Source organism: Babylonia areolata, chromosome 32 (assembly GCF_041734735.1).
Source record: "Babylonia areolata isolate BAREFJ2019XMU chromosome 32, ASM4173473v1, whole genome shotgun sequence".
Lineage (NCBI taxonomy): Eukaryota > Metazoa > Mollusca > Gastropoda > Neogastropoda > Buccinidae > Babylonia > Babylonia areolata.
Window position 1 is genome coordinate 10,995,138 of NC_134907.1, and position 16,653 is coordinate 11,011,790.

The following is a 16,653-nucleotide window of genomic DNA, read 5'->3' on the forward strand; positions in this document are numbered from 1 at the left end:
GTGTGACTTCACAAGTGACTGAGAACGTTGATGTTTTTGATTTTTTGCATTCATTATCAGTTGTTTCGCTTGTCAGTTTAACGACTTCTCTTTTACGAAGTTCTTTAAGTAATTTCCTGTAACTGTATTTAGAGGGGGTTTTGTTTGTTTTGTTTTTCTTCCAAATTTCACCCACATTTCTACCCTCATTTGCCCAGTTTCCCCCAACCCTCCATTCATCCACATCTCCCACCCCTTCTAACCGATAATACTCAGATGTATTCATAAATACTTTAACAAAATGTCTTCAGTCACCGATATGTGTGACGGGACATTAAACAAAAATTCCTCCTTCCAGCACTATTGAAGTCTCTCAAATTGCTGTGTGGGGTGGGTGTGGCGGGTGGGGGTGGGGTTGTTTTGTGTAGAAATATGTTGTAACTAAAAACTTTTGTTGTTGTTGTTGTTGTTGTTGAAATCATACAACTAGGTTTTTGTGCTTCGAACGTAGAGCGGATTTTAAATGCCCATTAATTATTGTTGTTGTTATCATCATCACCATCACCATCATCATTACCACCATCATCATCAACATCATCACCATCACCAGCATCATCATCATCATCATCATCACTATCACCATCATCATCACAATCACCATCACCACCATCACCATCACCAGCATCATCATGACCAGTACCACCACCATCACCATCATAACCACCATCATCATCATCACCACCACCATCACCACCATCATCACCACCATCATCATCATGACCACTACCACCACCATGACCACCACCACCACCATCAACATCATCACCACCATCATCATCATCATCACCACCATCACCATCATCACCATCATCACCACCACCACCACCACCACCATCATCATCACCACCATCATCATCACTATCACCATCATCACCACCACCACCACCACCATCATCATCACCACCATCATCATCACTATCACCATCATCACCACCACCACCACCACCATCATCATCACCACCTTCATCATCACTATCACCATCATCACCACCACCACCATCACCATCATTATAATCACCACAGTGGAGTGATGGCCTAGAGGTAACGCGTCCCCCTAGGAAGCGAAAGAACCTGAGCGCACTGGTTCGAATCACGGCTCAGTCGCCGGTATTTTCTCCCCCTCCACTAGACCTTGAGTGGTGGTCTGGTCGCTAGTCATTCGGATAAGACGATAAACCGAGGTCCCGTGTGCGGCATGCACTTAGCGCACGTAAAAGAACCCACGGCAACAAAAGGGTAGAAAAAAGTCTGTAGAATAAATCCACTTGGATAGGAAAAACAAATAAAACTGCTCGCAGGAAAAATACAACAACAACAACAACAACAACAACAACAACAACAAAAGAGTGGTGATGTTGTGTAGCGACGCGCTCTCCCTAGGGGAGAGCAGCCCGAATTTCACACAGAGAAATTAAACTGTTGTGACAAAAAAAAGAGAAATACAATATAACACAATACAATACAATACCATCACCACCATCACCACCACCACCACCACCACCACCACCACCACCATCCTTTATCATTCATTCATTCATTACCAAAAATTAAAAAAAAAAAAAATAAAAATCCACAGGAACCCTCAGCGCGGAAGGAACGGCTTCCCGGCCAGACCGAACAGCGATGGGTACCTGGACGGCCCGCCCTCCCCGAGGGGCGACGGCTTCGCACCGCCTCCGCCTCGCCGTCAGAGCAACCGCTACGGAAACGGCGTCCGTCGGCGACTCCACGCCAACAACCTACGCTACACCGTCGCCGACACCCTCAAGCGCTTGGAGGATGACGGCGGCCGGCCCATCCCTCACAGTCGCCGGGAGAACCAGCTGGGCAGAGCCAGCTTGGGCGGGGGGCGAGGCGGCGGCGGCGGTGGGGTGATGGACAGGGCGTTGAGTCGGCGGCTTAAGATGTTCGGCGAGTTCACCAACGAGCATGAGCGGTTGTACCCTACCATCGGCCGGAACGGTGTCCTGCACACGTGAGGGTTTGGGGAGTGGGTGGTGGGTAGGGGGTTGGAGGGGTGTGTGGGTGGGAGAGTAAGGATTGGATGGTTAGGGGTCGGGTCAGGAAGTTGAGGAAGTGTTGGGGTTTTTTTTTTGGAAGCTGTGATTTTTGTGTGTGTGTGTGTCAGCTGGTTCGTTCGTTCGTTCGTTCGTTCGTCCGATCGTGGCCACCACCACCACCACCACCACCACCACGGCGTTGAAGAAAGGATCATTGACTTACTCAGACTCGTTGTCTGAGATACTCCAGCAGTAACAAACGGTAGCAATGACATGGGGTTCCCATTAACAAGCATTGCTCCTTTCCATTGTCACGTTGTCGGCGTGAACATGACAGAATTTTCGTTTTTGTTTCTGTTTTGGTTTTGTTGTTGTTGTTGTTGCTGTTGTTGTTGTTGTTGTTGTTTTCAAGTAGGAACACAAAAACCTAAAATTGTGCTTCATTGACCGGTTTTGTGATTCATGATTCAGAGATTCTGGATGTTGTTATGAAGAAGTTCTTCCGATGGTGAATGCAGCCTGACAATAGTTTTGTTGTTGTTGCTGTTGTTGTTGTTGTTTTCAAGTAGGAACACAAAAACCTAAAATTGTGCTTCATGGACCGGTTTTGTGATTCAGGATTCAGAGATTCTGGATGTTGTTATGAAGAAGTTCTTCCGATGGTGAATGCAGCCTGACAATAGTTTTGTTGTTGTTGCTGTTGTTGTTGTTGTTTTCAAGTAGGAACACAAAAACCTAAAATTGTGCTTCATGGACAGGTTTTGTGATTCAGGATTCAGAGATTCTGGATGTTGTTATGAAGAAGTTCTTCCGATGGTGAATGCAGCCTGACAATAGTTTTGTTGTTGTTGCTGTTGTTGTTGTTGTTTTCAAGTAGGAACACAAAAAACCTAAAATTGTGCTTCATGGACAGGTTTTGTGATTCAGGATTCAGAGATTCTGGATGTTGTTATGAAGAAGTTCTTCCGATGGTGAATGCAGCCTGACAATAGTTTTGTTGTTGCTGCTGTTGTTGTTGTTTTTCGTTTTTCTTTTTATTATAGTTGTTAGCACGACAGATATATATATATATATATATATATATATATGTGTGTGTGTGTGTGTGTGTGTGTGTGTGTGTGTGTGTGTGTGTTTGCTTGTTTGTTTGTTTGTTTGTTTTGTTGTTGTTTTGTTGGGTTTTTGTTACATTGCGCATAATTATTTGAACGTTTGTACGCAAGTCCGCAGAGGAATGTGTGGTGTGTTGGTTTGTTTGTTTTTTGTTGTTGGTTTTTTTGGCTTTTTTGTTCTGTTGTTCTTTGTTTGTTTGTTTTTTTGTTTGTTTTTTAAGATACTACAAAGATACTTTGACACTCCTGCTCTCTAACGAGAAAACTGAACTTACTCGTGGATTGAAGGCCGATCAGTATAGCCCCAGACGTGTTGTTGGTGTTGGAAAGATAGCATGTGTGATTAGACAGGACTATGGCTTTCGAGAAAGAAAAAAAAGAAGAAGAAAAGACCAATGGTTAAGACAGAAAACGTGTGTGCCTCAGTCTCTAACAATTCCTTGCATCAGTGATGAATTTGAGCCTCTGTTTTCTTCTGTACAGTTGAGGGAAAACGATACGTAGTGATATTTTATTGTATGATTATTCATTCCTCAATAGATTTCATGAATACAGATTCTTCAAGGATGATTTAAAATCTTCATATGTGTGTGTGTGTGTGTGTGTGTGTGTGTGTGTGTGTGTGTGTGTGTGTGTGTTCGACCTGTTTTATTATGACATTATTATTTTCGTGTGGTGTACAAAGGCAATAACGTGACGGCATCTGACAGCACATTATTGTTCGTTTTTTTGTTGTTGTTTATTTGTTCTTTGGTGAATATAATTATAGTTATTATTGAGTTTTATATTTATCTGCTGCTGAACATAATAATTATTGTTATTTTTGAGTATTTCAAAGACAATACAATACAATGAAGGCATCTGACCACACATTATTAATGTACATATTTTGGTGTTGTGTTTTGTTTATTTGTTTTATTTGGCTCGTGTACGTTTATGAGTATTTGTTTGTGCTTTCATATCTGAATTAATTTATTTATTTGTTCATTTAGTAGTAGTAGTAGTATAAATGGTAAATAAATAAATAATAAAATAAAAAGACAATAATGATGATAAATAAGCAAATAAGCAAATAAATGTAAAACATGCACACACACACACACACACATACACACACACACACACACACACACACACACACACACACACACACACACACACACACATGCATAACAGATATGCAAGAAACATGCAGATGTGGTGTAGCGTATATGGGATTTGTCCGAACGCAGTAACGCCTCCTTGAGCTACATGATACTGATACGGATACTTATTTCTTTTGTCGCTGAATACATTTTTGTTTGCTGCTGAGTTTTTACAGACAATACTAAGATGGTATCCGACAACACATTATCGATGTAGATATTTCCTGATTGTTGCTGTTGAGAGTATAGCTAGTTCGGTGATGAACATGATGATGTTATTATTGAGGTTTGACACCTTTTCTTGAAGCTTTCTAAACCTCATCTCATCGTTAATCAAACGTGATCGGTGTGAATTTGTATATTTTAATTAATCACAGGAGTGTTCGTAGGAGGGTTGTGCATAGGAGTTGTTTTTCACGGTCAGTATAATTATCACTAATCAGGTGCCAGAACAACTGTGTGTGTGTGTGTGTGTGTGTGTGTGTGTGTGTGTGTGTGTGTGTCTTTGAATAATTATAACTTGATGTTGAAGAAAAAAAAAAAATCACGTGCTGAATAATTGCCACCCCCACCCCCCCCCGCCCCTCCTCCACACACACACACACCTCCCCCCCCTCCCCCCCTCCAAATTTTTTAAGACATTGACTGAAACCTTGACTGATTAATTTATTTTCATTCATAAGAACACAATAATTGTAGTCTTACTTTCCTTTCGTGTACATAGAATGAACTCGACGTTCAAGATGCCTTTACCGTGAAGATTGTTCCACTTTGCATTTGTTTCTTTTCTAATATATATATATCTGATATATTTCATATATTTTCAGACAAAGAGAGAGTGAGTGAGAGAGAGAGAGAGATTTTTTCCAACATAAGTTTATATTGCAAATTTCGACTCCTCTGCATGATGGATTTCAGACTGGGATATCTCTTTGGAAGGAGAGGAACTTCTCTCCCCTGTTTTGTGTGTATGTTGGGGGTGGGGAGGGGAGGGGGGGGGTAAGTGTGTGTGCGGGGGGCAGAAAGGGGGGAGAGGGGGGGCGGGGGGGGCAGGTTCGTTAGTTTATTTCGTGTTGTTATTTCTTTCATCATTGTGTATGCATGATTGTTTTCGATGATTTTTGTTTTTCAGTTAAAAAAAAAAAAAAAAATATATATATATATATATATATATACCGTTCCTCCTACACTCCAGAGCCAAATCGGGTTTTATAAATCATTTTCTTTTCAGATTGTAAAAAAAAAAAAAAATAAATAACCAGTTTGCAGTTAAGCGTATGTACTAGCGACTGTGATTGGGGAGTCTGGCCTGTGTGTTCTTCATCAGTATTCTCTTTCAAGGATCGAATCAGCCAGCGCAGGGTGTATGCTGCGAATGTTAGTGTACTCATCCACCAATGTTGACGAAACCGACAAAAAAGCTGGCATTTTTTGGTTCGGTTCTAATCGGTAATATATGATGAAAAGACTTGTTTTTGTACCAGAGTTACATTTGTAAAATTGTTCTTAATTGCAACTGGGTTTTTAATATGGAATATCATGAATATGTTATGGGATGTTATGAAAATTTTGTTGTCTTTGTCTCTCCCTTAAGTTCGTTCTGTAGTTTCATTATTGTCTGTTTTGATGTGTGTTTTTTGTTTGTTTTTTTACTCAGTCGTCCTGGTTTTGTTGTTGTTGTTGTTGCTGCTGCTGTTGTTGTATATATGTATATACGTACATACTTGCCAATTTAAGTGTGTTCGGAGGAGCGCAAGCGCGCGCGCGTGTGTGTGTGTGTATGCGCGCGCGCGCGTATGTGTGTGTGTGTACGTGCGTGTGTACGGTTTTTGTTGATGTTGGTGGGGTTTTTTGTTTTTGTTTTTGTTTGTTGTTGTTGTTTTTTGTTTGTTTTGTTTCTTTCTTTCTTTCTTTCTTTTTTACCCGGCCAAGAGTGTTGAATCGGACCACGCTAAGTAGGTGTAAGTCCCACGCAAACTTTATTTTGGTAACTCCGCTTGCTAAAGTCATTCCGATTTCGACACGGGATCGCGCCTGGCCTAAGTTAATGTGATGAAATTAATGGTGGTTAGTGTTTTTGTTTGTTTTTTTTCCGTGGATTGTATTGATACGTGTGTTTAGAGTAAACTTATTTTGTCTGATGATTGTCAAGAGTTTGTGTCAGTATGTGTGTGTGGTGTGTGTGTGTGCGTGCGTGTGCGTGCGCGTGCAAAATCCAAGTGCACATGCTTCCTCTCTCCTCCTACTCTCTCTCTCTCGCTCGCTGTCACACACACACGCGCGCGCGTTGCGCACTCACGCACACACACACACACACACACACACACACACACACAAGAAATGCCACGCACGTACAGTCACACTCTTTCTCCGTATCTCCGTGTGAAAAAAAACAAAAAAAAAACAAAAAAACCTGTAAATCTGAAGAACACTACAATCGTTGTAGATAAATATTTATTTCAAAACAAACAAACAAACGAAAGGAACAAAAAGACAGACAAACAATTCCATGAGAAACAGGGTTGAAAATCAAGTGCATTATATTTTGTGCATGTCTTTTGTCGTTCTCCCTGTCGGATTCCACCTACTCGCCTTATAACCTGGTGTACATAAACGCGCGCACGTGTGTGTGTGTGTGTGTGTGTGTGTGTGTGTGTGTGTGTGTGTGTGTGTGCATCGGGCCATATCATTGCACAAGAGAGTCAATATCGCCCCCCTGTAATATATGAATAACAAGGAAAAGATTTAGTCACAAGTAGGCCTACAGTTACATTTGTGGACATTAAATCTACGACTATACCTCACTTTGACAATTCCGTCATTTTTTCGCCAGTGGATTAACCCCCCCCCCCCCCCTCCCCTCCCCCCCCAAAAAAAACCCAAAAAGCGTAATGTGAACATAAACATAGTTCTACATAATTCTTGAATGCGCAAAAATTATCTAATCAATTGTAACAATCATATGAAACCACAAAAACGCTAGCAGGCATCTCAGATGTCCTCGGCGAAAAAAACAAAACAAATACAACAAACCCGAACACAGCATAGTGAGAATATTCCATTATAACGTCCATAAAAATATTCAACGAAGTCTACAAAAAAAAAAAAAAATCTAGATCTATACATATGTGTGTGTGTATGTGTGTATATATATATATATATATATATATATATATATAGAGAGAGAGAGAGAGAGAGAGAGAGAGAGAGAGAGAGATCATCATCTTCTTCTTCTGCGTTTGTGGGCTGCAAAACCCACGTTCACTCATAATGTACACAAGTGGGCTTTTACGTGTATGACCATTTTTATCCCGCCATGTAGGCAGCCATACTCTGCTTTCAGGGGTGTGCATGCTGGGTATGTTGTTGTTTCCATAACCAACCGAACACTGACATGGATTACAGGATCTTAAACGTGCGTATTTGATCTTCTGCGTGCTGTATACACACGGGGGGTGGGGGGTGGGGTGGGGGTGGGGGTTCAGGCACGAGCAGTTCTGCACATATGTTGACCTGGGAGATGGGAAAAATATCCACCCTTTACCCACCAGGCGCCGTCACCGAGATTCGAACCCCAGGACCCTCAGATTGAAATTCCAACGGTTTAACCACTCGGCTATAGCGCCCGTGGTTTATCATCTGAATGGACCAGAAAGGCAGAAAATCGAAAACAGAACTCCTCTGGAACTAGGAGAAGATCAAGCATGTCCATCCTTTCATTCACGACGTTCAAAAGAAACCATCGCAACTTTACCATACGTCTCCTTTACTATTAAAGGACGTTGTGTATAATTATATGATAGTCAGTCGTGTCCGACTATGACCATCAGAACAGCTGAGGAGGCAACTGCTGTTCCGACATTTGGGCTAGAATTTGATTATAGTGGAGAGTGTCTTGCCCAGGTTACATCCCCACTCTCTCGGCCAAGAGGGTTTTAGGACAGTCGGCGTTGGGATCGTTCCCAAAGGCCAACTAGCCCACAAGGCTGCAGCACTAAGAGCCAGTGCAATTTTGCCTCCTAGTTTGAGAGTCATAGTCCTTCACAAAAGACTAAGCTGTAAATGATTGCCCATTGACTGGAGAAACCATTGATAATACAGCTCTCACTTTGCAGTTGGCCCAAATGTAAACTTATGTCAATCTGTGATATAAGCCAAGTGTTGGGCCTCATGTTGTGTATACATACAAGAAGAGAAAGACCAATGCAGACCTCCTGAAACTGGAAACATTTAGGAATAATCATCCAAAGTACTTCACGAAGCCCAAAGTATATCACCGAAGACAGCACATCTCTCTCTCTTGAAAGTGGTACATACTTGAGGAAAAAAAAAAGTCAAACACTTTTGTCCAAAGTAAGTTATGAAAAAAAACCACCAAAAAACCCCTCTAACCACCCCCCCGCCCCCCCAAAAAAAACAAAAACAACAACAACAAAAAACAAAAAAACAACAAAAAAAAACAACCGAAACCCCAAAAAAGAAACAACACTTCCTAAGTGTGCCACATTGGAACTCGAGAGAAACGGAAAAGAGAAAATCAAAGAAATTGTACAAGGTATAGAATTAGAAGAAAAACCAACCAACCAACCAAAACAAACCCAACCATCACCATGAACGATCCATCTCCCTCCTGAGCGCGGTGTTGTATACGAGGCGGAAGAACCGGGCGTACCCTCGAAAGACAACAGCCAGCACCACTCTCCACACCCAGCAACACACACGGCAGGGAAACCAGAGCCAGAAGAAGACCACCACCCACAGAATGCCGCCACCGTAGCTTCGGAAAAACCGCACATCCTCGACGCTTCTCTCGTGGACTGCTCGCACCAACTTCGCACACTCCTCCTTCCTTTCCTCTAGACATCCCACGATTTCTTCCACAGTCTTCGCTGGACGCATCATCAGCCTGAACAGGCCCAGCGATGGGGTCAGCACGAGGATGTTGATGCCCTGGAAGAGGACTTTGGAGACGTGATAGAGGGTCCCCACGATTTCTTTCACAGTCTTCACGGAACTGATCATCTGCCTGAACAGACCCAGCGCTGGAGTCAGCACAAGGGTGTTGATGACCTGGAAGAGGACTTTGGAGAACTGGCAAAAGACATCAAAGTGATAGAGAGTCCCCACGATCTCTTCCACAGTCTTCAAGGGACTCATCATCAGCCTGAACAGACCCAGCGCTGGAGTCAGCACAAGGGTGTTGATGACCTGGAAGAGGACTTTGGAAAACTGGCGAAAGACACCAAAGTGATAGAGGGTCCTCACGATCTCTTCCGCAGTCTTCAAGGGACTCATCATCAGCCTGAACAGACCCAGCGCTGGAGTCAGGACGAGGATGTTGATGACCTGGAAGAGGACTTTGGAGAACGGGCGAAAGACACCAACGACGTGCCATATGGTTCCCAGGGTTGCCATGAAACCAACGCGTCGAGTACTGACGGCCAGGAAGAAACAGGCTGCCGTCACAGTCAACCATAGCGTTTTCAGTCGCGAGTGGACAACCAGCACCCAGCACAGCACCGCCGCGAAGAACTTGCAGAAAGTTTCCACTGCGTGGGTGAGAACCACCTGCAGCAGAAGCGAGACAACCATCTGCTGCTGCTGCCGCTCCTGCACCCAGCGCCCGAAGGTCGACCGGTCTTCCAGGAAACGGCAGTGTTTGCAGACCCAGTGGTCAGACGTGAAGAAGGAGGTGGTGGAGAAGGAGGAGAAGGAGAAGGAGGTTGAGGAGGGTGAGGAAGAGGAACCGTCACCCACCGCGTGATGACCGGACAGGTACTTCAGGATGAGGTCCTGCCACCCCACGGGTCGGCTGACCTTCTCCTGACCTTGACCCTGACCTTGACCTTGGTTCTGCAAGCATGTGAGAGGGATCATCTGGTGCCTGCAGTGTCTCTGCCAGTCTCTGTCGCCCCCTTCGAACCTGACTCGTTTCCTCCCACCACCACCACCTTCCTCCTCCTTTCCTCCTCCTCCTGCAGCCATCCTGGAACACACAGAAAATGGAGCGGTGTCAGGATTCTCGACACTTGGGGGATGGAAATAGGAGTCCATGTATATATCTGGATTGTCAGGGTTAGTCTCCTCCACTCCACCAAACTTCGTTATACCACATTCTCTGTCACGAGGTCTCAGAGAGCCGATTTCTGCTGGAACATTCACAGGATAGAAACATATGTCCAGATCGGTCTCTGGATTGTCAGTGTTAACATCTTCCCCTCCACCAAATTTCGCTGTGTCAGATTCACTGTCTCTTGGTCTCAGTGGGTCAGTTTTTCTTGGGAGATTCGGGGGATGGAAACTTATGTCCAGGTCAGTCTCTAGGTAGTCAGTGTTGCTCTTTCGCCCTCCACCAAATTTCGCTGTGTCAAATTCTCTGTCTTTTGGTCTCAATGGGCCAGTTTCTCTTGGGAGATTCGAGGGATGGAAACATATGTCCAGGTCTGACACTGCATTGTCAGGGTTGATCTCCTTCCCTCCACCAAACTTAGTTGTGTTAGATTCTCTGTCACGAGGTCTCAGAGAGCCAGTTTCTGTGCGAACATTTTCATTTCTGGATCTTGGCACTGGGTGGATTTGAGGCGTTTGATCATTCCTACACTGTTGAACATCCACAAATTTGTCGAGTATCTCCATATTTTGTTGATCCCCTCTGGGTGAGGTCTCAAAGTTGGCGATCGAACCGCTGTGTGACGAAGGGACCTTTGGATGGTGTCTCTTTCGTTGTTGTCCGTCTCTGCCATCCAGTCTCACAGGGTCTCTCAGCAGGTCTATTCCGGCACAGTGAAGGGACTCCTGGAAAAGCATGCCTGCGATGAAGTCAGCCATGTTGACCGTCTTCCTGTCCCAGTTGCCATGACTGTTTTCAGAGACATGACCCGGGTCCTCCTGGTAGTCTTCACTGGCGATGAAATCAAACGTCACATCTGTGGGAGTGTTGGCCATCTGGTTCGGTGAGTTAGCGTCTGCTTTACGCTCGTTGCGGATCTTTAAATGTATGTTTCCCGTCTTCGGAGAGCGGATAAATCGTTCGTTTGATGTTCGGGAACCTGTTTCTTTATATCCACTGTCACGCGGGTGCATGCCATCACGTGGGGTGTGTGAAAACGCATTAAGTGTTAAGCGGATAGCAGAAAACCGTTTAGGTTTCTTTCGAGATGTGTCACAGTCGTTGATGCCGCTGTCTTTGGAATGCTCTGTATTGTGGACAGTGTCAGAGCCACTGTTGTTTTCCGATGGTTGTTCGTCGTTGTCAGTACTTGTGGACTTTGTATTGTCTAGATGAACATCACTGTGCTGAAGATCAGACGGTGATTTCAATTCAGTGAATACCTCAGATATTCTGCGTTCGTTTCTCAATCCATCAACCTGTTTACTTCTGGCAAAACGGTACGTAGGCCTAAAACTTTCTTCGTGAAAATCAGGAGATGGGTCATGGTGTTTTACTGAAGAACCACTGTCGCTTGGTCGAATGGACCTAATGTCGGAGTTCAAAGCTTTGCTGCGGTCGTTTCTGATTTTGCTTGAAGTATGGACGTGCGAATCGGGCAGGACAACTTCGCTACCAACGCTTAGGCCCATGAGAGCACGCTGTCTGTTTCCGGACTTGAAATCTGTCTGGGTTTTTTCGTCTTTGAAATGAGTAGCAAGACTGGAAACGACGCCTTGGAAAATGCCGGTTTTAATCTCAGTCACGGCTGGGTACTTTCCTGAAATGGACCCCCCTTTTACCGTACAATCCGTGGATGGGGACATAGCTACAAACTGGCGTTCGTAAGATATCGGTGTTGAAGTGGCGAGAAGATCGCCTTCCACGTCGTCATCTAGATCTAATTTGGTGTCTGCTGCATCCGACTTCGCCAAACAGTCTGTGGGCGGAAGATCTAATTCAGTGTCTGCGTCTGACTTTGTCAAACAATTTGTGGATGATAGATCTAATTCAATGTCTGCATCCGACTTTGTCAAACAATCTGTGGACTGGAGATCTAACTCATGATCAGTGTCTGCGTCTGACTTTGTCAAACAATTTGTGGATGATAGATCTAATCCAATGTCTGCATCCGACTTTGTCAAACAATCTGTGGACTGGAGATCTAACTCATGATCAGTGTCTGTGTCTGACTTTGTCAAACAATTTGTGGATGATAGATCTAATTCAATGTCTGCATCCGACTTTGTCAAACAATCTGTGGACTGGAGATCTAACTCATGATCAGTGTCTGCGTCTGACTTTGTCAAACAATTTGTGGATGATAGATCTAATTCAATGTCTGCATCCGACTTTGTCAAACAATCTGTGGACTGGAAATCTAACTCATGATCAGTGTCTGCGTCTGACTTTGTCAAACAATGTGTGGATGATAGATCTAATTCAATGTCTGCATCCGACTTCGCCAAACAATCTGTGGACTGGAGATCTAACTCATGATCAGTGTCTGTGTCTGACTTTGTCAAACAATTTGTGGATGATAGATCTAATTCAATGTCTGCATCCGACTTCGCCAAACAATCTGTGGAAGGGGACATAGATACGAACTGGCGTTTGTAAGATATGAGTGTAGGAGAGGTGAGAAGATCGTCTTCCACGTCGTCATCTAGATCTAATTTCGTGTCTGCTGCATCGGACGTTGCCAAACAATTTGTGAACGGGAGGCCTAATTTAGTGTCCAACTTCGCCAAACATACTGTGGATGGAAGATCTAATTCAGCGTCTGTGTCAGACTTCGCCAAACAGTCTGTAGACGGGACGTCTGATTCATGGTCTGCGTCAGAGTTCGCAGAATAATCTGTTGATGGGAGATATAATTCAGTTTCTGAGGATAGGAACGTCGCCACAGACACATGCCCTTGAGAGATTGGTGTAGAAGACGAGCAGAGATTCCCGTTCACAGTGTCATCAATCAGATCTAAATCAGTGTCTGCGTCCGACTTTGCTAAACAATCTGTAGGTGGGGGATCTAAATCAGTGTCCCCGTCTGATGGTGGTACATCGTCCAAGGTTTCTTGTTCTCCCATGGTTAGTCCTGTGAACAGTGAACAGTGAAGAGAGAAACTTTTTTAAAAAGATAAAAAAGGGGGCGGGGGGGGGCACATGGATATAAATAGACACATACAATCATACCATTGCGGGGAAAAAATGCAAAGAGCAGCATAGGCGGGAAAAAAAAAGTGAGACAATGAAAAAACAATCAGTCCTATTTACAAACTCACTCATGCAATCAATTCCTTCAAAACATAGCCAGTGAATTACAAACCATGTACCAGACCTCAACGTTCACGCACATGCACGCGCGCGCGCGCGCGCGCGCACACACACACACACACACACACACACACACACACACACCTATCATTAGTATTATTATTAGCATTATGTCAGATCTAATGAATATTCAGACACTGTCTACACTTGTCTTCCCTAATATGATTGATGTGTAGAGGAGGAAGCTGGAGGTGGCTCAATTAATGGGAAGGACGCTAATCTGCCAATAGTGTCCGCGAAGGTCTGAGTTCGAATCCCGCTCTTGCCCTTTCAACCACCACGTTTTACTGGAAAATCAAACTGGTGAGTCTGTCTAGTCCTTCGGGTAGCACGTTAACTCTCTCCATGAAAACGGCGAAAGAGACGACGTTAACAGCGTTTCAGCCCAATTACCACCATCAAAATATGGGTCTGTGTAGAGGAGAAGAGAGGACTGGCCGTAGTGAGTGAGTTAATCAACGGTGTACAGCACGCACTTGGCGCACTGAAAATAAAAACGAGCCCATGGCGATAAAAGTGTTGTAGCCTACGTCCTCTGGCAAATTCTTAAGAAGAAACCCACTTCGATATGTACACCAATATGCACGCATGTACTCTATGCCTGACTATAGCTCTTTTGGGTTAATATACTGCTGTATCAGATGGGTGAAACACAACAGCTTTCGTGAGCGCACGATCGTGTGTGTGTAGGTAGATATATGTAGCCTGTGTGCGTGTGTGTTCGTTCTTTAGCGGTTTTTTTTTTTTTTTTCACTATCAGTGATACTAGACGGTGTGTGTGTGTGTGTGTGTGTGTGTGTGTGTGTGTGTGTGTGTGATCTCGAAGGCGGAACACTTGTAAACAGCGGAAAACAACAACAAAAGTCATTGTAATAGCAATTATAAAACACCACCACCACCATCACAACAACAACTACTACTACCACCACCATTACCACTACTACTACTACTACTACTACTGCTACTACTACTACTACTTCAGATTCAAATTTTAATTCTTTCCATACGAACGGCGAAAGAGACGACGTTAACAGCGTTTCACCCCAATTACCATCATCAAAATATTGCAAGCGGAAGGCTCTTATACTGAAGACGTGAATGTTGACAAAGAATACCACAATTCTGACGACGGAAGCTAGAGGTTGGGTCATTCAGACACCCACTGGTCATCCGAGGGGTCTGTGTAGAGGAGAAGAGAGGACTGGCCGTACTGAGTGAGTTAATACACAACACAAAACTGACCTTGATTCCAGCAGCACCCCAGTGTTCTGAGTTAAAAGTGACCGCTTCAATACGTCTTCTCATATAAACAATCACCGACTGTTGTTTGAAAACTCCAGGGAACCTCTCTCTCTGTGTCTGTGTGTGTGAACTGAACGCCACGACTGACGGTGCTCACACGGAAATGAAAGTGTTTCTCTTGTTTTCTCTTTCGCTTTTGTGTGTGTGTGTGTGTGAAACCAACGACTGACTGAGAACAACTTAAGTCTCAAATCCTAACACTGAGAGCAGCCATGAAATCGTCTCACCTCCCCCCCCCCCCCCCCCCCCCACCCCCTCCCTTCTCACCCCAGGCTTTCTGTTCCTCGTGAACATTTTGCCCGAAGAAACGCTTGTGGTTTTGTTTTTGTTTTGTTTTTTTGTGGGGGGGTTTTTTCGGCTGTGTTTTGTTAACTCTTCAACAACCATACTAAAAGCATTCAGAACTCTTTGCTTAAGAAAAAGGTTCGTCCAAGACACAGCTTACATCACACACTGACATGAATTTACATTTGGGCCAACAGCAAAGTGAGAGCAGTATTATCAATGGTTTCTCCATTGCAATGGGAAATCATTTAGTTTAGTCTTTTGTGGACTATTATTCTCAAACCAGGAGGCAAAATTGCACTGGCTCTCAGTGCTGCAGCCTTGGGGTTGGGGGGGGGGGGGGGGGGGAGAGGGGCTGGTTGGCCTTTGTGAACCATCCCCAACGCTGACTGTCCTAAAACCTTCTTGGTTGTGAGAGTGGGAATACAACTTTGGGCAAGACACTTTCCACTATGAATTTCAGTTTCTAGCCCAGCAAGTTGCCTCCTCTGCTGTTCTGATGGTCGTAGTCGGACACAACTGCATGTTGTGTGTCTTTGGGAAAGGCGTTTTTTACCCCTGATTTGTTTTTCTTCACTCCGCCCAGGTGCCTTTTTCAAGAGACCGTCGTACCTGCGGGTAATACATATACTTGTGCACAAGTGAAAAGCGACCGGAGGGGGTTAGGGGGTGGGAGTAGAGAGAGAGAGAGAGAGAGAGAGAGAGAGGAATAATAAAAAAAACGTTGTTTTTACATAATTGTCACGATATCTCATGTTCTTCTCGAACAATTCCATCTCCCCCCCCCTCTCTCTCCCCCCCCCCCTCCTTTAGACTAGAAAACATAATTATATTTATTATTGATGATGTATGAATGGAAATATTTCTTCTGGTTACACAACACATTGAATCTTGAAACATAACATTGAAATTGTTGTTGTGCCTCGTGTTGGAAAACGGGAAGAATAGAACTTTGATAAAATAAACTGTTTCACAGACATGACGTGTACTCGAAAAATGATTTCGTAACATTCACACAATAATTCTACAAAAATACGTCACACCACTCTGAAACAGTAATACACAACAAACATGTTGGCGTGCAACGGCGACGCTTTGGGAATTTGTCTCCACTTCATTGGTTGTCTTTTCACCACATTGTGTTGACTGAAATCATCGGCTGTTTTCCCTTGGATGTTGAGCAGGATTTGTGTGACCTGAGAGACTGGACAGGACTAAAAAAAAAAATGGTACTGTGCAAGGGTATTCTGTGATTTAAAAATAATAATAATAATAAAAATGAAATAAAAATTACGCAACAACAACTGAGAACGTGAAAACTGGATTGTGGCTAAGAACAGACAATCAAGGTATTTAGGAACGTTCTTTTCTTTTCTTTCTCCTTTTTTCCAGCTTTTAATTCACACAGTGAAAACGAATAGTACCCGGACAAGTATCGTCGTGCGAAGACAGAGAATACATACACACGCTAAGAATCTCAACGTAAACATTATCGTGTTCATAAAGACAAG

The 16,653-nt window shown here is 43.9% G+C and overlaps 1 protein-coding gene across 4 annotated transcripts in view; it reads left to right on the forward strand.

Moving 5' to 3' along the window:
* The window catches only part of LOC143276616 (chitin synthase chs-2-like), a 150,776-nt gene extending 146,464 nt beyond the window's left edge, over positions 1 to 4,312 (forward strand). For all 4 annotated transcript variants that reach the window (XM_076581225.1, XM_076581226.1, XM_076581227.1 and 1 more), the window contains one exon: positions 1,616 to 4,312. In XM_076581225.1, the coding sequence (XP_076437340.1) occupies positions 1,616 to 2,018 (403 nt within the window). In that variant the 3' untranslated portion in view covers positions 2,019 to 4,312. The remainder of the gene's footprint in view (positions 1 to 1,615) is intronic.
* The last annotated feature ends 12,341 nt before the right edge of the window (positions 4,313 to 16,653 follow it).